The 26,344-nt window shown below is 66.6% G+C and overlaps 1 protein-coding gene across 6 annotated transcripts in view; it reads left to right on the forward strand.

The window, feature by feature from the left end:
- The window catches only part of MEGF6 (multiple EGF like domains 6), an 89,242-nt gene that overhangs the window by 61,280 nt on the left and 1,618 nt on the right, over window positions 1–26,344 (forward strand). For 2 of the 6 annotated variants that reach the window (XM_073903464.1, XM_025857122.2), the window contains exons 5-31: window positions 199–321; window positions 7,495–7,620; window positions 8,514–8,636; window positions 9,789–9,911; window positions 10,273–10,410; window positions 10,871–10,990; window positions 11,429–11,551; window positions 12,040–12,216; window positions 12,448–12,579; window positions 13,161–13,289; window positions 14,575–14,703; window positions 15,292–15,426; window positions 15,506–15,640; window positions 18,595–18,726; window positions 18,815–18,943; window positions 19,066–19,197; window positions 19,705–19,833; window positions 20,217–20,345; window positions 21,502–21,630; window positions 21,755–21,883; window positions 22,208–22,336; window positions 22,851–22,979; window positions 23,951–24,079; window positions 24,301–24,429; window positions 24,754–24,882; window positions 24,973–25,101; window positions 25,634–25,762. In XM_073903464.1, the coding sequence (XP_073759565.1) occupies window positions 199–321; window positions 7,495–7,620; window positions 8,514–8,636; window positions 9,789–9,911; window positions 10,273–10,410; window positions 10,871–10,990; window positions 11,429–11,551; window positions 12,040–12,216; window positions 12,448–12,579; window positions 13,161–13,289; window positions 14,575–14,703; window positions 15,292–15,426; window positions 15,506–15,640; window positions 18,595–18,726; window positions 18,815–18,943; window positions 19,066–19,197; window positions 19,705–19,833; window positions 20,217–20,345; window positions 21,502–21,630; window positions 21,755–21,883; window positions 22,208–22,336; window positions 22,851–22,979; window positions 23,951–24,079; window positions 24,301–24,429; window positions 24,754–24,882; window positions 24,973–25,101; window positions 25,634–25,762 (3,525 nt within the window). The remainder of the gene's footprint in view (window positions 1–198; window positions 322–7,494; window positions 7,621–8,513; window positions 8,637–9,788; window positions 9,912–10,272; window positions 10,411–10,870; window positions 10,991–11,428; window positions 11,552–12,039; window positions 12,217–12,447; window positions 12,580–13,160; window positions 13,290–14,574; window positions 14,704–15,291; window positions 15,427–15,505; window positions 15,641–18,594; window positions 18,727–18,814; window positions 18,944–19,065; window positions 19,198–19,704; window positions 19,834–20,216; window positions 20,346–21,501; window positions 21,631–21,754; window positions 21,884–22,207; window positions 22,337–22,850; window positions 22,980–23,950; window positions 24,080–24,300; window positions 24,430–24,753; window positions 24,883–24,972; window positions 25,102–25,633; window positions 25,763–26,344) is intronic. The other 4 variants (XM_025857125.2, XM_025857124.2, XM_025857123.2 and 1 more) reach the window with 4 other exon arrangements.

The raw sequence follows: 26,344 nt of genomic DNA on the forward strand, positions 1-26,344 counted from the left end.
AGGTGGCGGTCCTGCCCCCCGAGCAGGCTGGCCAGGTGTGAGGGGCAGGCCCTGCCTTCTCCACACTCTGCTCCGGGCAGCCAGCGTGGGCCCGGAGCTCAGAGCTCAGGCACCTGGGTGGGGTTCTGTGTCCTCAGTGAGGAGGCCTGGATCGGGGTCCCTGGGGCGGTTAACCCTTGGCCCTGTGTCCCTGTCCAGATGTAGATGAGTGCCAAATGCACAATGGCGGCTGTCAGCACAGATGTGTGAACACACCAGGCTCCTATCTCTGCGAGTGCAAGCCCGGATTCCGGCTCCATGCGGACGGCAGGACCTGCTTGGGTAAGCACCCGGCAGCCCTGGGTGTGGCTGGCCCCATCCCGGGCCCTGTGCTACCTCCCTGCCTGGGCTCCTGGCCTCGGCAGTGCCCCCACCCTCCTGGCTGTGCCCACCGGGCTGGGGCTGGGGCCCCTGTCCTCCTGGACTAGGAGACCCTAGGGGGCCTGTCTGCTCAGTGGCTCTGTCCTGCTGAGTGTGTGCAGCTCCTTGGGGTTCTCGCCAGCCTGTTATGGGGCAGGGCTCCCCCATGGTGAGGCTGAACCCTGTGACCCTGGGATGCCGAGGCCATGTTCCTGGGGTGCCTCTCTTGGGGAGGAGCCTCTGGGCCCCCACACTATAGAGGGCCTTCTCAGCCGAAGCTGTGGTGGTGGGTGAGCAGGGTCCCAGGCCCGGGGACCAAACTTGGGAGCGATTTGGGTACTTGCTGGGTGGCAGAGGAGGCTGGTGAGGGCAGGGGCAGGGCCAACTTGAAGCCACTCTTGGCCTGCAGAGCTGGGGTTCCTAGGCCCAGGCCCCCCCACCCCAGCCTTGGGAAGCATAGGGGGCTGGGCTGTGGCAGGTGGGGAAGAGGTTGCTGAGAAGCAGGACTCCAACCCTCGCTTCTTCTGCAGGGCTTTTTTTCCATGGGAAGTAGACTCGATGGAGGTGGCCTGGCCACAGCCTGTTGTCCCTGCAAGCATGGAGGGTTACCGGGGAGCGGGGGACGGTGCCAGGCGCCTGCTGAGGTGGAGGGTTGGGGGGCTGCAGGCCAGGGTCTGGTGCTGACCATTCAGCGCTCAGTCCCCGCCCTCCCTTGCCCCTCTCCTGGCTGGCTCTGGACGCAGGGGCCGAGGGCACGGGGCTGCTGTGTATGGGAGGCCGTGTGGTGGTGGTTCTCTGGGGCGCTGGGGGCAGGACCCCCCTCGTTTCCACCCTGGAGACAGGGAGTGGGCCTGGCAGGCTCGGAGTGGCCTCATTCCTGCTCGCCTTGCTGCTATGTGGCAGGGCGGCCCGCCAGCCCCGGGGGGCCCTCCGGGCACACGCTCTCACATGTCCGGGCGCCCGCAGGGAATGAGGCAGCTACTCCGCAGTTTCTCCGGGTCGGGAAGTGGAAACAGATGTGGGAAGTGTTGTAATGTGCTTCCAGACAAATCTGACGGGGTTGCAGCCCCCAGCTGCTGCCCTCTGGGGGCTGCGGGGGGCACTTCTGGGACCCCGCTGGCTCACCCGGGCCCCCGGACATCCTGGAGAAGGGTGTCGCTGGGGGTTGGTCCCAGGGTGGGACTGGGCCAGGTCTGGGGGCTGCCCACTGCCTCCTCCCTGCTGTGGGCTCCCCTGTGAGGGGCCTGTGGCTGGGACACACCTCCCCGTCTCTCTGGTCTCCCCATCTGCCGATGATGCCTTCCCTGAGGTGCTGGACGGCAGGAAGGCCCGCTGGTGATGGGTGAACAGCATGCAAAGGGGGGGGCGCCTTCCTGGGACAGGCTGTGGCCCCTGAGAGTGGCCTTAAGCTACTGGCTGTGGGAAGTTCCGGAGGGGTGCCCCCAGCCTTGCCCTGGCCCCCAGCCCACCGCCTGCTACGCTGGAGCTCTTCCCAGGAGCCTTCCTTGCGTGTGCTCTGGGCTCCAGAGGTCTTGATTTGTGGCATTGGTTTATTTTAAAGGTCTCTTTGGGGTCTGATGCCAGGGCTCCTGGGCATGGTGTGCACAGCCTGGCAGGAGGCTGCTGGGACCTCACGGCCCCTCTGCCCGGCACCCCCAACACCGTGCACCCAGGCAGGCCCCAGCGACCTCCAGCTCTCTCGGTGCTGGTGCCCACTTCCTGGCCACTCCCCATCGCTGGCAGTGGTTTTCTCAACGCTGGTGTTTGGCGTCTGTCTCTCTCTCTCTTGACTATAGCTCCCAGCAGGAAATGCACACTCTGCCCTACTTACCTACACACACCTGGCTCTTTTTGGTGGCTTCTTTGTACCGGGAATCCCTGGAAGCTGACAGCTTGCCAGGGTGCAGGCTGGTGCCTGGGTCCCCCACAGGGGTCTGGGGTTGGGGCGGGTTTGTCAGGTTTGGTCCACTGGGAGCTGCCTTTCCTGGAGGGGCCTGGGCTTTGCTGAGAAACTTCCAGAGTGGATAGGGGTCTCCAGGGAGCTTCTTCGCAGGCAGAGTGGGAAGTGTTTGCCCTTCTTGCTGATGTACCCCTTTTGGTTGCTGGGGTACCTGTCCAGCCACAGTGGTGGCCAAGCATCTTGGGTCGTGGATGAGCGGCTTCCAGGTGGGGGCCTGGTGGAGGGCGTTGCTGGACCCTCCTTGGGCTCTGAGTGGTGTGGAGCTTGACGGACTTCCTGTCACCGAGAACTGTAGGGCTCTGCCCCCTCTCCTCTGGGACTCCCAGGGTACAGGACATGGGGAGGAACTGGGCCTTGTCCGAGGTTTCCAGGATGCCTTCTGAGCTCAGATCACCCTAGGGCTGCAGCTGATACTTATGGGAGAAATTAGTATAGGAATATCCTGCCCCCCCCGCCCCGGGCAGCTGCGGGGCTGGCTGCACAGCTGGAATACAGCTGCTCGGGGACCTCCCCTGGGGCCTGCTGGGATCCTCTTCTGGAGGAGGGGTGCTGGGAGCTCTCCTGGGACTTTGCAGGCTGGCAGGAAACAGCCCCAGGCGCCCACTCCCATCCAGCCGCTGGGAGTAAGAATTACAGCGATGCTGGAGGTTGGGGTTGGAGAAGGAGCCCCCCTGCCCCCTGGGATATGACCATCGTTCCTGTGTTGCCAAGTCATGGGACCCTGAGGGATGTCGGAAGTCCTCAAAGGCACACTTGAGAGGGGGCCGTGAGACACTTGTGGAACTTGCCTCCAAGACAGGGAGAGGACAGGAAACGCACAGCTTTCTCCTTTACAGAAGATTTGGTGGAAATAAAACACAGAAAGGTTTCAGTTCTTAAAAATGAGAATTTGCCAGAAGGATTTTGCCATCAACCCGAGGCCCCTGAGCACCACCCACTTAGCCTGGGCCCCAGAGAAGCAGCAGTGGCCTGGCATCATGGGGCACTCCATTGCCAGGGAGCCTTCCTGGGTGTGTCCCCCAGCCTCTGGGATGGGAAGAGCAGGGCCCAGAATTAGTCTGCCCTGCTTGTCACCCTCGGGTCATGGAGCTGGCCTCTTCCCTTTTCCAACTTGGGGCAGTAGGGCCTGGGAGTGCTTTGGTCAGGTGACGTGTTTAGGAAGGTCATTCTTGCTTCTCTGTGACATCTTGCAGAGCGCCAGCCTGTAAACCCACAGAGACCCGCCGCTGGGTGCTTTAACACTTGGTGCTGGGAAACCCACCTCCTCTGCGCAGCTGGGCGCTCTGAGCCTGCAGGACACCTGCCCTGTGGTCCCTTCTGGACCCTGCTCTTAGACGTGGGTGCTTCCCATGTCTCCTTAGGCAAGCAGTACACCAGGGGGTCCCTATTAGGGACCACGGCATCACTGGCTCCACCGGTAGAGGGTCCCGTGTGATGCCCTGGGCCAGCCACTTGGAAGAGGTGGGCTCTCCATCCTCCCCTCCCCTTGGCCTCTGCTCCCATGGCCTTTTGGACTAACCACCCCCCCCGCCACAACACCAACCCTTGGGGACGATTCTGCTGTCAGCATGCACTCCCCTCCCCCGTTCACCAGCGGCCGGATGCCCCACCCTGGTTCCCTCTTAGGAGTCCCATGGGCCCTGTGGCGCCCACAGCATAGGGGAGGGGCTCCCCAGCTCTGCCTTTCTCTGGGCCTCCGGGCAGTCTCTTTCCCCGCCCGGGGGGTCTCCCAGTGAGGGGGCAGTGAGGGGAGGCCTGAGGGAGGCCGCCTGGCCCTGCTGGAGGCCCCAGCATCTGGGGCTGGTGCCAAAGCCACAGGCAGCGGGAAGGTAGAGATCTCCAGGCTTGTCTCCAGACCCATCCCTGCAAAGCTGCACGTGCAGTTCTGAGAATGTTCTCCAGTGCCCCCCAAACCGTGAAGCAGGCTGCAGCTGCAAGAAAGCAGTGTGCCTTCCCAGCCCCGTGGGCGGCCCCGTCCCTGAGATGCCCCTGGGACGTCACGGCTTTGCCCAAGCCCAGGGGCCCAGCAGTGCAGCCAGCCAGTGCCCAGGGGTGATGGGATGGTCACACTCCAACCCAGCGGGGCCAGGGGCAGCGGACACCCAGCGGGGAAGCAAGGGCAGACGGGGCCGTGCGGCGGGGAGGGTTGGAGCCAGGGATGGGGTTGGGCGGCTGGGCTGTGTGAACAGCAGCGGGGTGCTCATGCCTTTGCTTTACCCCGAGGCAGGTGGTGCTGGGCAGGCGGTCGGCACAGCCTGGGTCCTGGGGCCCCTGTTGTGGCTGTCTCTCCCTGGCTGGTGGGTGTGTGGCCTGTGATGAGGCTGGTTTGGCCCCCGGCACGTGGGTGAGGGCGGCCACTTGCAGAGCCTGCAGCACGGGGGCCCCAGCCGAGGGTGGGGGACAGGACAGCACGAGGCAGAGGAGCGGGCAGCCCATGCCTGGAGGGGTGAGGTGGGCAGAGCCCCAGTGAGTTTCCTCTTCTGCCCTGCCGTGCTGGCCCTGTCCCCAGCAGAGGGCTTTCCAGAAGGAAGGACCGTGTGGGTGGCCTTGACCGCACGTGGTGGGAGGCTCTCGGGACCTAGAAATCAAGCCAGTCCGAGGACCGTAATTACCAAACCGCGTGAAGGCAGCGGGAACCAGAGCCACCCCTGAACCTGCCTGGAAGCCACGGGGCTGGGTTTGGAGGCTGCAGCAGAGCCGGCTGGTGGGCTCAGCATACTGCTGACGGCACTGCCCTCCTGCTGAAGCCAGGGCACAGCCCCTTGCCCGCAGAGCGGCGCAGGGTCAGCCATCCACTGTCCACCTGCTGCTTCCTCACGGCACTCGGATGTGCCCGGCCCTGGGCTCCCGCCCCACACCCGTGCCCGGGTCTCGGGGCTGCCCCTGTGCCTGCACGAGCAGAGACCCTGGGGGCACAGGCAGGGCGGCTCCCCCCGCCGCCGGGGGACGTGTGTTTTCTACTGTCCCGTCTCCAGCTCAGGTAGGGCCCCATTGCCTTTGGGAGTGGACGCCTCGCCTGGAGGCCCCTGGGTGGTGGCGGCCCCTGCTGGCAGAAGGCGGGGTTGCAGTCCAGCTCCTAGAACCCGCGCAGGGTGGGGGCTGGAGCCCTGGGTCCTGGAATTTGCAAACCCGGGAGGGAGGGTGTGTTAGCTCAGGCGCTGTGACAAGTCCCGCGACCGCGCTGCTTGAAGAGCAATTTATTTTCTCGCAGCTTCGGAGGCAGGAAGTTCCAGATCATGGTGCCGGCCAGTGTGGGTCCTGGTGGGGCCTCCTGGGATGGAGAAGAGACACAGAGAGACAGAGATCTCATGTCTCTTTTTATAAGGACGCAAGTTCTGTTGGATTGGGGCCGCAACGTTATGACCTCATACAACCTTAAATTTCTCCACAAAAGCTCTGCCTTCGAGCACAGTCACATTTTTGTGGTTTCAATTTTAGGGGTGCGCTTATGAATCTTGGAGGGACACGAACACTCACCCCAGAACCTCCCGTTTTCTGCTGGGCTCTCGGCTTTGCTTCGGGTCTGAGCGTGGTCCTCATTTGCGGGAGCGCCCAGGCTGGGACATGGATTCCATGGCCGGGTTTTGAAGTGACGCGAGGGGCCTGGAACCTTCCCCACCAGCTCTGGGCACTGGCCACGTCAAAGCCGGCTCCTCCCCGAGCTGCACAGCCCAGTGCCCTAGAAAGATCTGTCTCGTTGAGCTTTCCGGGAACCCGTGGCACAGTATGTGCGGGATGACACTGGGCTTGGCTCCCTCATGCACACAGCTTGGGAGCATCTGGAATGTTAGGACTCCTGCAGCAAAGCGGCAGGAGATTGGAGCCCGGGTTCCCTCTGCCTGCCCCCCCTCCCCCGTGATTTCTCCCCCGCATGCTACAGCAGGCCCTGTGCCTCATTGTCCCCATGCCTGACTTGGGGGCTGTGCCTGGCAGGAGGGGCTCCTTGCCTGCTCCTGCCACAGCTCCCTGGGTCCTCCTGGGTTCTCCTCCCTGCCCTGCCGGCCTCCCTGCCTTGGGCTCCAAGACCCTCCCTCTCTGTGCCTGTCCCACCCTGTCAGGAGGAGCTCTGGTCCCCATCACGAGCCTCCAGCAGGGATGCAGTTGGACCGTGAACACAAACAGCCCCAGGACCGGCGGGTGCTCAGGTCATGCTCGGAAACGTCTGAGTGACAGAGCTGAAGCATAGCGTGTCAGCGGGGCCTTGGGGGGATCAGCGCAGACTCGGGGGTGGCTGGGTGAGGAAGGGGCTTCGTGGCTGGGCGACAGCAGATGGTGGCAGCCGGCCTTGGTTGGGCCCAGGCCTTGTGTCTCTGCTGCTCCACTGTGCACGTGGCAGGTGCAGCCAGGAGACACAGCCACTGCTGCCACCCCTGTGTCTTTTCTGGGCACGTCCTGCTAGGGCCGGGGCCCTCGGCAGGGGCTCCCCCACCCTGTGCCTCACGGGAGGAAACTGGGTGCTCTCACGAGTGCTGTGTTTTGGACTTTTCAAATGTGCTTGCCTTGAAAGGCACTAAGAGCATCAGCGTGGTCCTAGGGTCCTCAGAGCTCTGTGGCCACATGCCTAGTGTGTGGGGATGCGATGGGTGGGCCTCGGTGCCGCCAGGCCTGCCGCCCCTACTCCCACGTAACCCACCCGGAGGGCTCCAACAGGAGCAAGGCCAGGCCTCTGGGCCATGGTGGCCTCCATGGCAGCCCCACGCCCACACTAGCCCTGGCCCTACAGGAGAGTGGGAATGTCTGGGCCCCCTCCTCCCACAGCTGCCCTGCCGCCTCCTCCGGGAGCCTCCCAGGCTGCCTGGCCTCTGAGCCCCGGACGCGCTGGCTCTCGGTGATGTGGGATGGCTCTGGAGCGCCTGTCTCCACCGGGTCCTCAGGCAGGCTGGGGACAAAGATCTGGAAGCGGGTCATGGTCCGTGAACCCTGTGTATGGGCCGAGAAGCAAAGCCAGGCCTGTGAACACCACAGGAACAGTGTCCCCTCTCAAAGTCCTGCTTCTGGGTCAGACATGGAAAGGAAGAGGGGTGCAGAGAGTCCTGGAGGGTTTCTGCGGGAGGTGCGCCGAGCCCGATGAGGGTCGGCCCCTGGGCTGGGTCGTCCTCCTGAGCTGTGTGCACAGCTCCTGTCTGTGTCCCCAGCCATAAACTCCTGTGCCTTGGGGAATGGGGGCTGCCAGCACGAGTGTGTCCAGCTCACAGTGACCCAGCACCGCTGCCAGTGCCGCCCCGAGTTCCAGCTCCAGGAGGACGGAAAGCGCTGTGTCCGTGAGTGTGCCACCAGCCCTCAGGAGGGGGCACGGGGGGCTGGGACCCCCACCAGCACTCCCCAGACCCATCCAGGGACCCTGAAGCCTCAGCCTAGGGCAGCTGCTGGGACCGAGACTGGGCTTGCCTCCCTGCTTGGCCTCTGGGGCCAGAAGCGGGGCTTAGGGGAGGCAGAGCCCCCTTGGCTGCCCCAAGGTGGTGGGGCATCGTCCGGCCCCCAGTGGGTGTGGGGCAGGAAGCCCCTTAGGCTGTGCTCTGGGATCCTGCATCTGTTGGGGGCAGGAAGCCCAGGATAGGGCATGTGGGGGATGGTAAAGGACATCCTGCCTGTCTCTCAGTTCTAACGCCTGCCCTGGGCTTTGTGTGGGCATGTGGGACCCAGGCCCCGGCCCTCGGGTGGGAGATGCAGGCTGGGCCCCACCTGGCATCTTGCCTTGGGGTCTTGGGGCTTCCTGTCATGGAAGGAGGAGCTTTGCTGATGGAGGTGGTGGGGCAGGCTCGGGGGCCCCAAGATGTGGAAACGGGGGGGGGGGCTGCTGGGACGGGGCCGGTACTGAGAAGACTCGTCCACACCTGGCCTCATGGGTCCCAGGCCAGGAGGGAGGCTGGGCCTGAGGGGCTGAGCAGTGGGGGCAGAGTGGCATGGGGTTGCAGGGCTGGGGGGCTGCAGGGCACCTTGGCTCTGAGTAGGAGGAGGCTCAGGAGGGAGGCTGGCACCCTCCTGTCTTTGCAGGGGCGTCTTGGGGGCTTCCACATCTGGGAGAGGGGAGACCCCCACTGAGCCTGTTAGACTGGAGCCCAGAGGCACAAGAGCAGTTGGGGGGCTCACGAGAGGCCTGGGGCACCCCAGATCTGCTGGAGCCCCCATCTTCCCTCTGGGCCTGTGACCACAGGGAGAAACCCGTGCGCGGACCGGAATGGCGGCTGCATGCACACGTGCCAGGTGCGCCGCGGCCTTGCCCACTGTGAGTGCCACGCGGGCTTCTTCCTGGCGGCCGACCGCAGGTCCTGTGAAGGTGAGGTGCCCTTCCCCGTGCTCTGGCCCCAGCCTGGGGCCAGCTGTGGGGGGGCCCAGGCCCCAGCCGTTGCTGCACCCGACCTTGGGCGGGGGACGGGGAGGGACAGGAGCCCGGGTCTCATTTCTGCAGAAGCAGGTGGGAGATCTCAGGTTGTTTCTCAGTAGTTCTTGTATCAGCTTAGTCGTATGTGATCATCAGGGAAACTGACAGGAGGCCACCAAGAGAAGGAAGGGAGCATCACTGGGGCTGGCTTCTGGATGTTTCTACGGGTTGTTTGTTAGCATGCTCACTTCGAATTGTCTCAGATCCCAGTCGGGCACCACTCTCTAGAACGCGCTTCTTCATCCTGGGCTTCGGGGGTGTGGGGCTACATGTCTGCGGTGCTTATTACCCCATCACAGGAGTCTGGGGGGCCCTTCCTTCCTGTACACGCAGCTCTGAGGAAGGGTCTTGCACATCCCCGTCACTGTTGGGGTGCGTCTAGGGCAGGCGGGGGCCATTTCCCTGGCATCCTAGGTGGGGGTCTGAGAGGCGGTGCCACAGGGTGTGGGCACCCACAGCACCGACACCAGGAAGGAGTGCTTTAGGTGCCGTTGTCCTGGCTGCTGGGGGTGCCGGGGGCTGTGGTGGGCTCAGCAGGAGACGGGGTGAGGGTCAGCTTCATCCCAAGGAAACTCAAGGGTGCAGCCACGAGCAGTGTCGGGGATTGGACAGCGGGATTTGGGCCTCGTGGCCAGTGCTGTGGGTGCAGAGGCCGATGATGGCCCCTGGTGTCTGTGGGCCCCTAGAGGCAGGCCGTGGAAAGACCCCTCCTATGGCAGGCCCGAGACCGGGCTCGGTTTCTGGGGCAGCACAGCTGAGGGAGGTGGGTTCAGAGACGGACCTCCTTGCCCAGTGCTGCTGGTCCAGACCTGTGTCCTCCTCACCCTGAGAGGAAGCGTGGTTCTGCCCCCGGGTGCTGCTGATGAGAACGTGGATGCTCCGGTGGGCTGCCCTGGTCCCGGAGCCTTGGAACAGGAAGTGGGGAGAGAGCCCTGGGTCTGAGCCCTGACCCCCAGTGGGACCCGTCCACACTGAGGCCGCCACCCCGGGGGCCGCACATCCCAGGACAGCAGCCCAGAGCGCTCCGCCTCGATCTCTCCCGTGCAGATGTGGACGAATGCACCACAGGCCAGGCCCAGTGTGCCCACGGCTGCCTCAATACCCGGGGGTCCTTCACGTGCATCTGCCACGCTGGCTACGAGCTGGGCGCTGACAGCCGGCAGTGCTACCGTGAGTGGACAGCGGGTGGGCACTGGCATCCTGGGGTGCGGAGGGTCCTGGAGCCGAGATTCAGTTCCCCAGGCCTCATGGGCGCTGGCGTGCTGAGGCCTGGCTGAGGGGCAGAGCTTTCCTGCCAGCCGGGGACACTGCAGTGTGCGGTGGCTGCGGTGGGCCCCGGGGCGTTGCAGATGCGTGGGGGGGGCGGGGGGGGCAGAACGTTCCAGAGCCCGCCCAGCCCAGGAGCTGAGTGCGGCCCACTTCCCAGGAGCATGGGCCTGGGGGCTGCAGTCTGGCTGCCGGGGCCGGGGGGGCCGTGGGAGGGGGTCACCCGGACCCCGTCCTGCATCCCTGCTGCTGGGTCTCGTGGCAGGCATCGAGATGGAGATTGTGAACAGCTGTGAGGCGAACAATGGGGGTTGCTCGCATGGCTGCAGCCACACAAGTGCGGGGCCCCTCTGCACCTGCCCCCGGGGCTATGAGCTTGACGAGGACCAGAAGACGTGCATCGGTGTGCAGTGGCACCCTACACGCTGCCCCCCCGCCCCCACCCCCCGGGGCTGCACGTCGGCATGATGCCATGACTTGGCAGCTCCCTCTGGTTCCCCTGCACCTGGGGTGGGCCAGGGGTGGGCCCTGCTGAGCACCCGGCACCCACACCCTATTGGCCCCAGCGGACCCCCCCACTCACTGGGTGAAATGCCACGATTTTGCTGGGAGTAGCCCCTGGAACCCGGGGGGGGGGGAGTGTGAGGGGGGACCCTGCTGCGAGACGGACTCCCCACCACTTGCAGCCCCCAGTCTGGCCCCCGCAGCTGCTGGGGCGGCCCTGGGACCCTGGCGTATGTCCTGTGTGTCTGGGGCCAGGGCGGCGTGTGGATGCGTGTGAGCGCGAGTGGGGCCGTGTGTTGGTGGGCGAGGGAGGGTGCGCCCGTGGGCAGGTGCCAGTGGGCCCTGGTTGTGTCCTGTAGACGTGGACGACTGTGCGGCCTCCCCGTGCTGCCAGCAGGCCTGCACCAACAGCCCCGGCGGGTATGAGTGTGGCTGCTACGCTGGCTACCGGCTCAGCACCGACGGCTGCGGGTGTGAGGGTGAGCAGGAGTGGGGGTGGGGGGGGCGGGCGGGGGCGAGAGCAGGGGTGAGCGGCGGCAAATGGCGGTGAGAGCGGGGCCGAGCGGGTGTGAGGGTGAGGGGGGGCGGGCGGCGGTGAGTGGCGGCGAGCGGGAGGCCGCTGGGGGGGCCGCTGGGGGTGGCCACCCCAGGGCCTTGCTTGACAGGGCCGTGCGACCTGCCTGGGCCCCCCAGCGGTCTCCCGCGCAGGCCTGCACCCCCGGCTGCTCCCGCCCCCGCCTCCCCTGGGCTGGTGTCTGTTCTTACTCTGACGCTGGACAGGGGAGGACGGCCGTGGAGCGGGCCTCTCCCGGCAGCCGTGGCCGTGGCCTCGGTCCAGTGGGCGGAGGCGGGGTGGGAGGGCCCCACGTCCCCGACCCCCGGAGGATAGGCCCCAGCAGCCCTGGGTTTGCCTGCAGACGTGGACGAATGTGCCTCTGGCCGCGGCGGCTGTGAGCACCACTGCACCAACCTGGCGGGCTCCTTCCAGTGCTCGTGTGAGGCCGGCTTCCGGCTGGACCAGGACCGCAGGGGCTGTGCCCGTGAGTCTCCAGCTCTCACCTCGGGGACCCGGCCTTCTAGGCCCCTGCCCCTGGTGGCCCGCACTCCCCTCCCTGGCTGGCTGGACTCACCTCAGCCCCCCCTCCCGCTGTGGGCCAGGCCCGGGGCAGCAGGGTGGAGGAGGGGCTGGTCGGTGGGGCACCCTCCAGGCCAGGGTCCTGCCCCGGGGCCCTGGGTGGTCCAGCTCCTGCCCTGCGCAGGTGACACAAGGGACGGAGGACAGCATCCAAGGGGAAGAGAGCTGCCCCGCTCCCCTCCCTCCCATGCTTGGTCAGGAGTGCAGCTGGGATGATGCCCCCCTGCCACCACGCTGAGGAGGGGTGCAGCAGGGGCTGCTGGTGGGAGCCCACCGGGTGGGGCTCAGGCTCTGAGCCGCCTCTGGGCACTGGGCACCAAGGGGCAGGAGGGTCCAGTACCAAGGAGGACAAGTGGGTGGCAGGGCCTAAGGGGCCTTTGTGCCCCCACCCAGCCCTGGAGATCCCCGAGGTGGACCTGGATGGCCAGCTGCCCTTTGTGCGGCCCCTCCCACATGTCACGGTGCTCCAGGACGAACTGCCTCACCTCTTCCAAGACGACTATGTCGGGGTCCAGGAGGAGGAGGCAGCGGCGGAGGCCCGGGGCGAGCACACGCTGATGGAGAAGTTTGGTGAGAGGCGGGTCCAGCCATGGGACTTCTGCTCCCAGGGACCACGGCCAGTGCCCCCTCGGCCCGGCCGCTGCCCCCCTGTGGTCTTGGGCTTGAGGAAGAGCCTGGTAGTGGTCTTGTTTGACCAAGGCTCAGAGAAGGTGCTGGGTTTGCACAGCACACATGGGGCTGAGCCTGGCTGGACCAGGTAGGCCCTGACGTCCACCCCCCACTGCCCCTGTCTGCCGCCAGTCTGCCTGGATGCCTCCTTTGGCCAGGACTGCAGCCTCACGTGTGACGACTGTCGGAATGGGGCGACCTGCCTCCCGAGCCTGGATGGCTGTGACTGCCCCGAGGGCTGGACCGGCCTCATCTGCAGCGAGGGTGAGGCCACGGGGCTGGGGTGGTGTGAGCCCCGGGACCTGCGGGCAGCCACCCTGGGCAGGGGCCCCGGGGCCTGGCAGGGCCTGGCATCTGCCCCTCGCAGATGGTCCAGGGCAAGCAGGCCAGCAGCTAAGGCAGCGAGGGGGGTCTGACAAAGAGTAGCTGGTGGGCAGGCCGGTCACATCCCCGTCCTGGGTGAGAGCAGCCATGACCCAGGCCACTCGGCAGGCAGGTTGGTAGCTGGAGTGCTTTTGAGACCTGCTCTCCCAGCCCTGTCCAGTGACCCTGGGCCAGGCCCACGGTGCTGGTCGGTCTCCGGGGCTCTGCCTGCTGAACGCCCTGCTGAGAAGGTGGATGTGCCGGAGTTCAGAGGGAGAGGATGCGCTGACTGATTAGTGATGTCTGCCGTGTGTTGGGGCCGGACTGGGGGCTCGGGTGCGGCTGTCTGTTGCTCTGGGTGTCACTTCTGAACGGGGTGGCTCACACCGTGGGATGGTGTCTAAGTGTCCCTAGAGGGGCTGCCAGGCCCAGAGTCCTTCTGCAGGCCGGTGGCCCTCACGCTTCACTGTCCGCACCTGCAGCATGTCCTCCAGACACCTTCGGGAAGAACTGCAGCCTCTCCTGCGCCTGTCAGAATGGCGGGACCTGTGACCCCGTGACGGGCGCCTGCCGCTGCCCTCCCGGTGTCGGTGGAGCCCGCTGTGAGGACGGTGGGTGCAGCTCCTCCCGGGACTCTGGAGTGTCCCTGGGGTGGAGGGGATGGGAGGCAACCTCTCAGCTGGCCTGCCTGCTTCTCCTCGCCACCTGCCTTCCGCAGGAGCCGGGAGGGGAAGGCAACAACGTGTTTCACTGTTTGCTTTTCCTGGGGCCCAACTGTAGCGCAGGGTGAAGACTTGGCAGAATAGCACTTCTGCAGTGGGTTCCCCTGCAAGGTAGTGAGCTCCCTGTCCCTGGAAGCATTCAAGTAGAGCTCTTTTGTGGCTGGGTGGGATTTGCCTGGGCCCATGGCTGCATGGGACAACACTACTGTCCTTTTGAACTGTGAAGTGTCTACGTTTTTGAAAGAATTCGAGGATCTCTGTAAGTAAGTTTCCCAGGTGACTGACGCCTTACTTTGAAGACAGCAGACCTTCAAAATTCTGCCTGTTTTGCTGGACAATGTAGCTAATGTGTCGAGAACTTCCTGCCTTATCAAGGGGGCAGTTTCAGTCCCTGGATCCCGTGCCCGGGGCTTCGGGGCGGTGGCCCCACGGGGCTGTCCTCCCCCTCCCTCTGGTCAGACCTCACATGTCCGGCTTTCCTCTCCTTTCTCTTTTAAGGACGCTCGTGGATTAGAACAACCCAGGAGGGTCTCGACTCTAGATCCTGGGGACTAGATGGGGATGTATCCCGGGGTGACTCTTTAGCTCCCTGCAGCCCTTCAGGACACAGGACTGGGGCAGGAGCGAGCCCGGAGGAGGCACTTTGGGAAGGAAATCCAGATGCCTTTTCCTAGCTGCGGGCCCCCTGAGCCTGGTCTCTGGATGCTGGCCGGCTGGGGCTGTGTGCCCTGCCTTCTCTGAGGGCCAGAGGTTGGGCTGGGTGACCACCGAGGGATGGAAGTCAGGATGTGGTAGATGAGGGTCAGACGTAGGACACTGGGGCGAGGTCTTTGTGCATGTCCCACGCGTACGCTGGAGAATGTGCTTGGCTTTGCGCCCCGGGCTGTTCTCCAGACCACAGACGCTGGGGAGACAGGCCAGCCAGGGCAGATGGCCATATCCGTGGCTCATCCTGTGTGTGCCCTGTTCTCATGGTGCCCTTGTCTGCCCCCGGGCCCCTCCCTGTCTGGAGTGCAGAGTCTTCAGGCTGCTAGTAGCCCCAAAGTCCTCCGGCCCTGCCCTGGGCGCCTGGGCTACTCCCGGCTCCTGTGCCGGGCACAGGGGGTCCTTGGAGCATCTGTACGGGCGTGGGGGCATGTCCAGGTGGGCACTCAAGAGGCCCTGCCTCCCGCAGGCTGCCCCAAGGGCTTCTATGGCAAGCAGTGTCACAAGAAGTGTCACTGTGCCAACCGTGGCCGGTGCCACCGCCTCTACGGGGCCTGCCTCTGTGACCCAGGGCTCTACGGCCGCTTCTGCCACCTGGGTGAGTCCCCTGCCAGCTGCTGGTGTCCAGGGGAGTGGGGGGCGTGCTGCCCCAGTAGGGCCTCGTGCTCCTGGGCCTTGATGCCCACACTCCGGCTCGGGGGCGACTGTTCATCTGCAGAGGGGGACGCAGGGCTCAGCGAGGTCCCCCGGCAGGGATGTGGGCTCCAGGGACCCAGAGCTGTGTCCTCCAGACTGTGCTGGCCTTCAGGGTGTCTGGGGGGGGTGGTCCCCAGCCTTCTGTTGCTTCCTGGCCCCACAATTGGGCTAACGGGTCGACGGCAGCATGGGCGGGGGCAGGCCTCCCTTGGAAGCTGCTGGGGCACAGGGCTCTCCTTGGCTTTCGGAGTTTCCCGGCAGCAGGGGTGAGTCCTGAATCCCCAGAGGGGTCACCCCTCCCTGGTGGGCTGGTGGGGAAACGTGGCTGACGATGAGTAGACTTCATCTGGGAGCCCCGTACTGTACTTTGAAGGATTATTTAAAGGGGGGAGATCGGGATTCCAAGAGCCGCTCTCTGTGTGGCTCAGGGGGCTGGAGACCCTGGGACCCTGCGGGTAGACAGCCTTCCCTGTTGGTTCTGTGGGTGCAGCGTGTCCGCCGTGGGCCTTTGGGCCCAGCTGCTCAGAGGAGTGCCTGTGTGAGCGGCAGAACACGCTGACCTGTGACCGGAGGGATGGTAGCTGTTCCTGCAAGGCCGGCTTCAGGGGCGAGCGGTGTCAGGATGGTGAGTGCAGGGGTGCGGGCGGCGGGGAGGGCCGCAAGCTGGCTGAGACCGCAGGCCCCTCTCTCCTCGCCCCCTGCAGAGTGTATGCCAGGCTTCTTTGGGCCCGGATGCCGACAGGCGTGCGCCTGCCCTCAGGGCGTGGCCTGTGACCCCGTAAGCGGCCAGTGTGGGGGGCTGTGTCCTGCTGGCTACCAGGGGAGGGACTGTGATCAAGGTCAGTGGCTGGCCCCAGCGATGCCCAGGGTCGGGTGGGCTGTGGGTCCTCTGGCCCCACCCTGGTCGCGCAGCGGTGACTCTGCACTGGTCTGCCTGTCCCCGTGCCCCGGTCAGGGCTGCTGGGATGGGAGTGTGTCTGTGTGCCCGGGGCCCGGCCCAGGGAAGGGGTCACGTCCTCTAACGTTGTTCCCTCCCCACCCCCGCCCCCCCACGTGGTAGCTAGAGCATGCTCAGTGTGCTGGGATCCGGGGGGCTGGCACTCCGTCCTGGTAGGTCTGAGTCCCTGGGACCCGGGCAGCTCCTGGAAGCGCAGTCTTGGGCTGGAGGTGCAGCATGGTGTGTGGTGCGCGGCGCATGATGAAGGCCGTCCGCACAGCTGCCCTGGCCTGGGGCTGGAGGGAATGGGTGCAGAGTGGTGGGCCCAGCTGGAGGCCGGGCCTGTGTTTACACACCGCAGGCAGCCTGAGTCCTGGGGTGACCCCGGCCCCGCTCACAAGGTGCAGGCAGCTGGGAGTCTCCCGTGGCATAGGGTGTGTGTGCTGTCTGCCCCTGCTGGCCCCAGGTGGGTGGGGACCACCGGGCCCATGGGGTGACTGATGTGAGCATGCCTGGGGGCCGGCTGGCTCGACCTCCCCCTAGCCATGGCCTGTCCCCTCTGGGGAACAAGGAAGGGGCCCTGGGGACCCAGCCTGAGCCGAGGGGTCAGCGTCTCCCTCTGCAGCCAGGCTACGTCCCTCCAGAATAGTGGTCCTGGAGACTGCAGTGATGACCCTGTGCAGGGCTCTCGGGTCCCAGGGGTCCAGGAGGGGTGTGTGGGGGCTTGCCGGGAATCCCAGCCAGGCCCCCCACAGCTCGACGTGCACCCCAGGGAGCTTTGTGGTGCCTGCTGCCCTTTAGCTGCTGCTCTCCTGTCCCTGCAAGCTCTGGCGAGTCACAGGCTCCCCACCCGGACCCCTGACTCTTCTCTCGGCCTGCCCCGGACCCCCACGGACACTCAGGAGAGCGCTGGGGCACATGAGCACACATGTGCACCCACTCCCCGGGCCTGCGGCGGCCGGGTGCTCTCTCCGGAGAAGTGTCCATCCTGCCCACTGCCCTCTGCAGCGGCCGGTTAGCCCAATGTCCTCCAGGCTATTCTTATCTTCCACGTGTGAGTGCAACCACATGATAATTGGCTTTCTCTGCTTGACTTATTTCACTTAGCAATTCCCTCTTCCGGTCCCATCCATGTTGATGTAAAAGTTGGGTATTCATTCTTTCTGATGGCTGAGTAATATTCCACTGTATATATGGACCACATCTTTATCTTTCATCTGCTGAAGGGCAAGGTCTTGCCTCCTTCCACACTTTGGCTGTTGTGGACATTGCTGCTATGAACATAGGGGTGCACGTGCCCCTTCTTTTCACTACATTTGTATTTTTGGGGTAAATACCCAGTAGTGCAATTGCTGGGTCATAGGGTAGCTCTATGTTCAACTTCTTAAGGAACCTCCACACTGTTTTCCAGAGTGGCTGCACCAGCTTGCATTCCCGCCAACAGTGTAGGAGGGTTCCCCTTTCTCTGCATCCCCGCCAACATCTGTCGTTTCCTGACTTGTTCATTTTAGCCATTCTGACTGGTGTGAGGTGGTATCTCATTGTGGTTTTGATTTGAATTTCCCTGATGGCTAATGATGATGAACGTTTTTTCATGTGTCTGTTGGCCATGGGCTTTCCTTGCAGCCCGAGGGAAGGAACTGTAGGGCTGCCCAAGGTCACCCCTGCCGGCTGGCCCTGCCGGGGCAGGTGCAGTGTGGGGGAGGCTATGCTTGGGCTGGTCAGGGGCTTCCAGCGCCTGGGGCTCTGCCTGTCCCCACAGGGAGGCGCAAGGCTCCTGGCCCCCACATGCTTCGCTGCAGCCCTGCGGTGGGCACAGAGCACCTGGGCCAGTCCTTCTCTGGAGGCTCTCTCTCCTCGTCTCCACTCTTCCCCGGGGTCTCACTGCCCCTCTGCTGGGCAGAGGAGGAGGGAGTCCCAGGACTCTGGATCCTCCACACTCTCTTAATGAGCCTGGCTCCCATGGCAGCCCCCATCCTGCTGGGAGAAGGCCACAGCTGGCGGTAAAGTGGTGTATGCAGGCCCCCACCTCACGCCACCCCACACTCTTTGGGGATCTGAGACCGAGGGGGCCAGACTTGTCCTGGGCTTCCTGGCTGGGTGGGGAGGGGTTAGGAAGGAGGGCAGAGCTGCCTCCAGCTTGCTGCAGGGTGCCCAGAGTCCGTCCTGCACCCCCTCCCCCCGAGCAGGCCCCCCCACCCGTGTGCCCCATGCTCTGCCTGCTTCTGTGATCCCCGTGGTCACCGGGGACCCCGGCTGAGCCCAGCAGCCCTGCTGGGGCAGGGGGTCAGCCCCACAAGGAGACCCTTGCGGTTCCTCCCTACAGAGCGCCCGGGGGGACATTTGGCTCCCGTGGGGGGGCACCCTGCGACCGGGTCATGGGGCAGGGCCTGTGCCCTCCAGGGAGGACTGGGGACGGTTGGGGGCAGGTGAGTGGCCATGCGACACCCTCCCCTCCCTGTGCTACACGACTCTGGGTGGTCACAGCCCTGGACCGAATTTGGGGGTCCTGCAGCCTGCAGACCCCAGGCCCGTGCTTAGCAGCTGAGGGCCCACGCTAAGCCACCCTTGGGTCTGGGCTGGGGGGTCTGCGCTGACCTGGGTGCCCAGCTTGGCCAGCAGAGCCCCCGGCCTTCCTGGGGGCTGTGCTTTGCCCCCAGGCTGCCTGCCCACCGCCCGTCCTGGGGCAGGGGCCTCTCTTCTGGGGGTGGTGCTCTGCAGCCTGTGGCCCACAGAGGGGTTGGGGGTTCCCATGAGCTGTTCCTCCCCCTCCCTGGGCCGTGGCGCAGGGTCAGTGCCGTGTCAGACGGGGCCAGCAAGGCCCCGGGCCAGACTGACTGCCTGTGGGGGGCCTAGATTGTCCCGAGGGTCGCTGGGGGATCGGCTGCCAGGAGATCTGCCCGGAGTGTGAGCATGGCGCTGCGTGTGAGCCTGGGACCGGAGCCTGCCTGTGCCCCCCCGGTTACGTGGGCAGCCGCTGCCAGGACCGTGAGTACGGGGTCCCCCGACCTGCAGGACATCAGCCCCTAGCCTGCGCCCCAGCCGCCCCACTGGCTGACCCTCTCCTGTCCTGCAGCATGCCCTGCAGGCTGGTTTGGGCCCGGCTGCCAGACGAGGTGCTCCTGTGCCAACGATGGGCACTGCCACCCGGAGACCGGACATTGCAGCTGTGCCCCTGGATGGACCGGCCTCGGCTGCCAGAGGGGTGGGTGACCCAGGGCTCAGGGTGGGGGGGCTGGGGGGCTCAGCAGGAGGCCCTGTGCCTGGCCTGGCTGCAGTGCCTGTGCTCTGCTGGGCCTGTGCAGGCTGACTTGGGCTGTGTTGCAGCCTGTGATGATGGGCACTGGGGACCCGACTGCAGCCACCCCTGCACCTGCAGCCCAGGCCACGGGAGTTGCGACGCGGTCAGTGGCCTGTGTGTGTGTGAGGCCGGCTACACAGGCCTGCAGTGTGAACAGCGTGAGTCCTGAGCCGCCCACAGCCACGCGCCCACGCCCATGCATGCACACCCATGCGCCCACGCATGCGCCCACATACGCGCGCATGCATCAGGGGCTCTGGTTCTGCCCTTCTGTCTGTGGGACAGGCGGAGGGTCTCCTCCCCTGAGGTCCCCCAGTTCCCCCTGTCCCGCCGGGCCCAGGCCCCCCCCCCCAGCCTACCTGGGTCTATAAGGTGCACCTGGAGCGGTGGGCCGGGAGGGCAGGGAGCGGCCACCTGGCACCTGGAGGAGGGGAGGACCAAGGGCCATGGCCTTCTCAGTGCATCCCCCACCCCCCAGGCTGGGGCAGCTCCAGAGGTCATGCCTCGGGCGCCTACCCCTCCGGGGGCTGGCTCAGTCCTTAGCTGGGCAGGCAGGGGACGCGTGCCCACGGTCCCCTCCCCCGGCCGGGCCGGCAGAGGTGCAGGCGGGTCTGGGTTGGTCTCCCCTGCTCCAGCTGACCGTGGGCCGGGGCTGCGTGTCTCAGGGTGTCCCCAGGGCCGCTTTGGGCCGGGCTGTGGACAGCAGTGCCAGTGTGAGCACGGGGCAGCCTGTGACCACGTCAGCGGGGCGTGCAGCTGCCCGGCCGGCTGGAGGGGAGCCTTCTGTGAACGCGGTGAGCTGGGGCGTGTTTGTGGGCTGGTGGGCGGACCCTGCCACCCCGGCTGTGTCCCATCACCACCTGCTCTCTGCAGGCTGCCCGGTGGGCTTCTTCGGCCTGGATTGCCCCCCTGTCTGTGACTGCGCCCCTGGGGCCCCCTGTGACTCTGTGAGCGGCTCCTGCCTCTGCCCTGCCGGCCGCCGGGGCCCCCGCTGTGCGCAGGGTGTGAGAGGCCAGCCAGCCATGGGGGCTCCAGGAGAGAAGCCGCCAGCATGTTAGGCCCTCTGTGTGGCCACCCTGAGGGGTGCCCAGGCCTGAGGGAAGGGAAGCTTGCCCAGCTGCCCCAGATCTGCTGCAGCGCCTCCCCCAGACCCCTGACGGTCCCTTCCCTCCTGCAGCCTGCCCCGCCCCCACTTATGGACACAACTGCAGCCAGACCTGCTCCTGCTTCAATGGGGCCTCCTGTGACCCCGTCCATGGACAGTGCCGCTGCGGCCCTGGCTGGATGGGCCCCACCTGCCTGGAGCGTAAGCCCCACCCCACCCCAGGAGTCTGGGACCGGGGCTTGTGGCAGCCCTTCTGTGTTCCACACGGGGTCACGTGGGCGCGGGATGCTGGTGGACGGGAGTCTCAGCAGGAGCGGTGGGCGGGGGCTGAGGCCTGGCACCGGGGGGGATGGGACGGGCAGGGAGGTGCCAAGCTCCGCAGGGCTGGGTTGGTGGGCCCAGGGTGGCCTGGGGCAGGTTGTCTTAGAGGGAGCCCTGGGAGAGGTCGTCCCCACGAAGTCTGCTGTTGAGTTTTGGGGGGGCCTGGAAGGTGCAGAACCACCGGAGCTGACGCTCGCTGGGGGCGGCGTGGGGCCCGCTGGGCTGGGCTGCTGCGAGTTGCTCCCCTCCCCCCGCAGCCTGCCCCACGGGCCTGTCGGCCACAGCTGTGAGCATGCCTCCTCTGCCAGCACGGGGGCACCTGTGACCCCGTGTCAGGCCACTGCACGTGCCTGCAGGGCTGGGCTGGCCCAGCCTGCGAGCAGGGTGAGCCCGGGTCAGGCAGAGGAGGAGGAGGGACCCGGGAGCCAGGGCGGGTGCCCCAAAGCATGCTGGCCCACCTCCACTCTCTGTGGGCAAAGAGCTTTCTGCCGGCGGGTCTGCGGGTCTGCGGTGTGACCTCCCCCTAGGCCCCTCCCCTTCTCCAGGACGGCGCCCCAGGGTCTGGGTACAGGAAGCACAGGTGTTTCCTGGGGTGTAGGCGGGAGGTCTCCTGGGGGTCTCCTGGGCCCTGGGGGTATGGGGCACTGCTGGGGTACTGTGCCCCGCAGAGTGTCTCCCTGGGCGCTTCGGAGACGGCTGCAAGCTCAGTTGCGGATGTCTCAACGGTGGCCTCTGTGAGCGGCGTTCGGGCCGCTACCTCTGCCCAGCTGGCTGGACCGGGGACAAGTGTCAGAACCCCCCGGATTGGGGGCTGGGGCGTGGGGGGGGCAGCCCAGGAGGCCCCCCTGGTCCTGTCAAGGGGTAGCCTGAGCCTCGCTGCAGGGTGGAGGGCCCTGTGAGCTAGTCCCTTGGCAGGTGGGGGCAGGGGCTGCCATCTGAGCTCCTGGGGCCCCCCGTGGGAGGGGTGGGGGGCGTTTGGCCCTGCTCGCACCCCTGGCGCTGGACTCAGCCCTCTGCCATGTCTCGCCCATCGCAGCCTGTGCTGAGGGCACGTTTGGGGCACGCTGTGAGGAGCGCTGTGCCTGCCAGCAGGGGGCCCCCTGCCACCACATGACGGGGGCCTGCCTCTGCCCCCCGGGGTGGAGAGGCGCCCGGTGTGAGAACGGTGAGCCCCTCGGCTCCGCCAGCACCCACCTGCCGCTCGGGGGGAGGGGGGCCTTGGCACAGCGATCCCTCCGGGCTGCCCTGGCCCTGCGCCTCCCCACCAACCCTGCACTGGCTTCCTGCAGCCTGCCCGCTTGGCTGGTTTGGAGAGGCCTGTGCCCAGCGCTGCCTGTGCCAACCCGGCGCTGCCTGCCACCATGTCACCGGGGAGTGCCGCTGCCCACCAGGCTCCACGGGGCCCGGCTGTGAGCAGGGTAGGTGACCCCACCCGGGGGGGCAGAGCGGCTGGTAGCTGAGGTACACAGACGCCCGAGTTGGACCCGAAACCTCCACCCCCAGACGGGGCCACGTGGGGGACATGTTCCTGAGCTGGGCCAGGACTGACCTCTCCCGCCTACACCCCAGCCTGCCCTCCCAGCCCCTTTGGGGAGAGCTGTGGGCAGAAGTGCCGTTGTCCCGGCGAGAACCAAGCCTGCCAGGCTGTCCTCAGGAGGGGCTGCTCATCCCAGGGGTGGGGGTGGGATGCCAGAGGGCAAGGCCTGGCCCGTGGCCTCTGGCACCTGCCTGTGTCCCTGCAGAATGCCCCCCCGGGCAGTTTGGGCCTGGCTGTGAGCAGCGGTGTGAGTGTGTCCACGGAGACTCCTGCGACGCAGCCACCGGGGCCTGCCTCTGCCCTGCTGGGTTCCTGGGGGCCAACTGCAGCCTGCGTGAGTGGTCGGGGGCACCGAGGGGGTGGCTGCTCCCTGGGCCTCTGTGGGCAGGGCCCCCCAGCCAGCCTGTGGGGAGGACAGTCCCCGGACCGTCTGTCTTCCTGAGTCTCCTGCTGGGCCTGGCCCCAGGCCGGGCTGAGGTGGGGGGTGTCCGTGTGACCCTAGTGTCCCTGCTGGCCAGCTCTGTCCTCCCCCCGCCCTGCACTGGCCACGCCCAGCAGGGTTTGTGCACCTCTGTGCAGACGGAGACCAGCCAGGCATCCCGCTGACGAGTCTCCGTCGGGCTGGGAGCCTGGCTGGGCCGGCGGGATTGGGGTGGGGGGCAGCGGTTAGTCACTGTCCCTGCAGAGCCGGCCCGGCCTGGCCCCCTGGCCCCCAGACCTGCGGGTGGAAGGGAGAGGCCAGGGCGGGTAGGGGCATGGGAGGCCCCTGCAGGCCATCTCTGGGCTGACGTGGCAGAGGGAAGGGGAGCTGGCAGGGGTGGCCACCATATTCTCTTTCCTCCCAGCAGCCTGTCCACAAGGCCGCTTTGGCCCCAGCTGTGCCCACGTGTGCAGGTGTGGGCAGGGAGCATCGTGTGACTCCGTGACTGGCACCTGCACCTGCCCCCCCGGGAGGACCGGCGTCCACTGTGAGCATGGTGAGCGCCCGCTTTGCCTGCCCTTCCACGTTTCACAGATGCCACTGCGTCCGGCTGGGGGGGGTGGCGAGGGGGGAAGGCATGGGTCCCCCAGGGGAGCGCCAGGCCCTGGAGCTGGGTGGTGTATTCACACCAGCAGAGCCTCCATTGACCCGTCAAGTGGCTGGTGGGGGCTGGACAGGTTCCAACCCAGAGCCCCCCTAGCAGGAGGGTTCAGCGGCTGTTTTGTCTGAGGACAGAGCCAGCTGCCTGGCTCAAGTGTCCGTGGCGCAGGGTCCTGCTGGCCCTTTCTGCTGCGCCCGGAGGCCGGGGACCCCAGGTGGACGGAGGCCTGGGGCACGGGGGCATGGTGGGGGAAAGGGGATGACCCCAGGAGCAGTCATGAGGCTCCCGCCCGTGATGGCAGTCTCGGTCCCCATGCCACAGCTATGGACCCTTGGCCTGGCTCCCATAACCTGGTAGGTCAGAGCACTCTGCCAGCCTCTGGTTCTCATCAAGGGATCAGTGACCCCCCCCACTGACCCCCCAGTTCTTAGCCCGTGGTAGCAGAGTCCTAAGCTGCGGCCTGGCTGCAGTTAGGCCGTGTCCATGTCTCCGGGGAAGTTCAGTAGCCATGGGTCAACCAGATCGTGATCAGGGGCCATCTGGAAAGCCAGGCTGCCCAGCCGCCTCCGCCTGGAGGATGTGCCTGTGCAAAGGGCCCCCCGCCTCCAGGAAGGCTGCCCTAACCAGCTCCCGCCAGCTGAGCAGGCACTCCCTGCCCTTCCTCGGCGGGCGCGTGGCCGGGCTGGGCGTTTGCGGAGAGGGTGGAGGAACGGGCGGGACTGGCTGCTGTCAGCTCCCTGCACGCGTGCGGCAGAGTGGCCTCAGCAGGGCTTTGTGGAATGAAGGCCAGGTGTGGTGGGGACGTGTCCCAGAGCGTGTCAGGCCTTGGCCTGGAGCTCTGAGCGGCGCCTGACTCCTGCCCTTAGGCTGCCCTCAGAACCGGTTTGGCGTGAGCTGTGAGCGCGTGTGCCCCTGCAGGAACGGGGGCCTGTGCCACGCGGCCAACGGTAGCTGCTTCTGCGGCCTGGGCTGGACGGGGCCGCACTGTGAGCTGGGTGAGCAGGCAAGCCAGCCCTGGGCGGGGAGGGGGCTGGCTCTGGATGCCCTGGGAGAGCACGGGGCTCAGGAGCAATGTGCGGGGCTGCCGTGGGGGCTGGGTAAGGCCCCCGGGGTCACAAGAATCCGGCTCGTGCCCAGGGGCCGTCCCTCGGGCCCCCTGCCCTTGTGCCCCCTGCCTTTGCGCTGCTGGAGGCCGACCTGCCGGCTCTCCCCCCAGCCTGCCCTCCTGGTCACTATGGTGCCGCCTGCCGTCTGCAGTGCTCTTGCCAAAACAACGGCACGTGTGAGCCCACCACGGGCGCCTGCCACTGTGGCCCCGGCTTCTACGGCCAGGCCTGCCAGCACTGTGAGTCCTGGGGTGGGGGCCCCGGCCCCGGTGGCCGCTCCGCGTGGGACCGCAGGGCCAGCATGGGCTTCCCCATGGCGACTGTCCCTGTCCCTCCCCGTGGTGGCCGGCAAGACAAGGCCTGGCCCTACTCACTGTGGGACTCCAAGGCCAGAGGCCCCTGGCTCGGGGTCCCATGAGAGCAGGGGGACCTCCCACCTAAGCCCCAGCTGAGATGGGGGGTCCAGGCCTGGGTGGGAGAAAGGGAAACGTGAGCCTCTGAAGCAGGACCTATGCTCACTGGGGGTGGGCTGAGGTAGGAGCTCTAACGGGGGTGTCCCTCAGCCTGTCCCCCTGGCTTCCACGGGGCTGCCTGCCGGGCGGCGTGTGAGTGTCAGCACGGGGCCCCCTGCCACCCCGTCAGCGGCCAGTGTGTCTGCCCCGCCGGCTTCTCCGGCCAGCTCTGTGAGAGGGGTGAGTGCTCCGTGTTCCCACATGCTCCCTTGGCCCTGTCCTGTTGGGTAGGGCACAGGAGGGGACACTGAGTCCACTGTCCCCATCCAGGGTGTGAACCAGGCTCTTTTGGAGAGGGCTGCCGCCAGCGCTGTGACTGCAGGGCAGGGGCACCCTGCGACCCTGTCACCGGCCAGTGCCTGTGTCCCCCGGGGCGCACAGGGGCCACCTGTGACCTCGGTGAGTCTGGGGTCCCCTCAGCAGAGCACGGGCGTGGGTCTCTGCTGGTGGCAAGGATTGCATGTGTAGGGGAAGCCCTGCCCTGGCCTGGACACTGTTGCCCCCCCTGCGCCTCTGTGCGGGGGCGGCCCAGCGTGGGGCTGTTGCTCAGGGATGTCAAGGCCTCACCCTGCTCTCTGGCCAGAACGGGGGCCCCGGTGTGGTGCGAGGGAGACCTTCCCGATCTGCCAGCCTGCTCGGACATGGGAGGGGCTGTCCGCTGCAGGCTGCACGCACGACTTCACCGTTGTGTGTTCCTCTTGACCTGGGGAGGGGCATCCCTGACTGCCAGGCCCCCCGCTTTGTCAGCCCTGGGCCTGGGCAAGTGCCCAGTACCTGGCGCCTTCCCACGTGGGAACTCCCACAGGGCAGGGAGAGTGAGGTCCGAGAGGCCCTTGCTCCGTCCAGCCCTACCCAGAGGGCCTGGGGTGCCCTGGCCAGAGCAGGCAGGATGGCCCTCAGGCCCGCGTCTCCCACTCCCTCCCGCCTGCAGACTGCACAGTGGGCTTCTTTGGGCCGGGCTGTGCCCTGCGCTGCGGCTGTGGGGCTGGGGCTACCTGTGACCCCGTCAGTGGGCTGTGCCACTGTGTGAACGGCTCTCTGGGGCCCACCTGCCAGCAAGGTGAGTCAGGCTCCCGAGGGGGGGAGGCGGGAAGACAGCGTGCTCCCTAGCCCGGCCCCAGCGGGGACCCTGCTCCCCCCCCACCCCAGAGCAGAGCAGCCAGCCTAGCTGGTGAGAATGTCGCCGCCCCTGCCCGGTACCCGTGGTGTCTGCGCAGCTTCTCATGGGCGGGGTGTGGGCCTCGCAGCGGCTGGACGGTGGGTGGGGCGGGGTTCTGCCGGGCCGGCAGCCCCCCAGCCCTGTGGGCAGGCTGGATGATCCAGGGTAGTTGGGCGCTGACCCAGCCCTGCACCGCCCCCCCCCGCCTTGCCCTGCATGTGTGTGCACAGGGGCGTGATGGTGCGCCCCTGCCTATGTGTGCTTCAGTCTGTGTGTGCACGCCAGTGCCCGCCGGCAACCCCCACCCCGGACAGTGGGGGAGGGCACTGCCTGGCCTCGGCCCCCATGGTCCCCGGGGAAGCGTGCATCTGCAGGCAGGACTCGGGGTGCCCTGGAGCCCCTGGTCAGCTGGGCCCCCATGGTCCCCGGGGAAGCGTGCATCTGCAGGCAGGACTCGGGGTGCCCTGGAGCCCCTGCTCAGCT

The sequence above is a fragment of the Callorhinus ursinus genome, unplaced genomic scaffold, assembly GCF_003265705.2.
Source record: "Callorhinus ursinus isolate GAN/ISIS: 27379988/994484 unplaced genomic scaffold, GSC_fseal_2.0 scaffold18, whole genome shotgun sequence".
In the NCBI taxonomy this organism is placed as follows: Eukaryota; Metazoa; Chordata; class Mammalia; order Carnivora; family Otariidae; genus Callorhinus; species Callorhinus ursinus.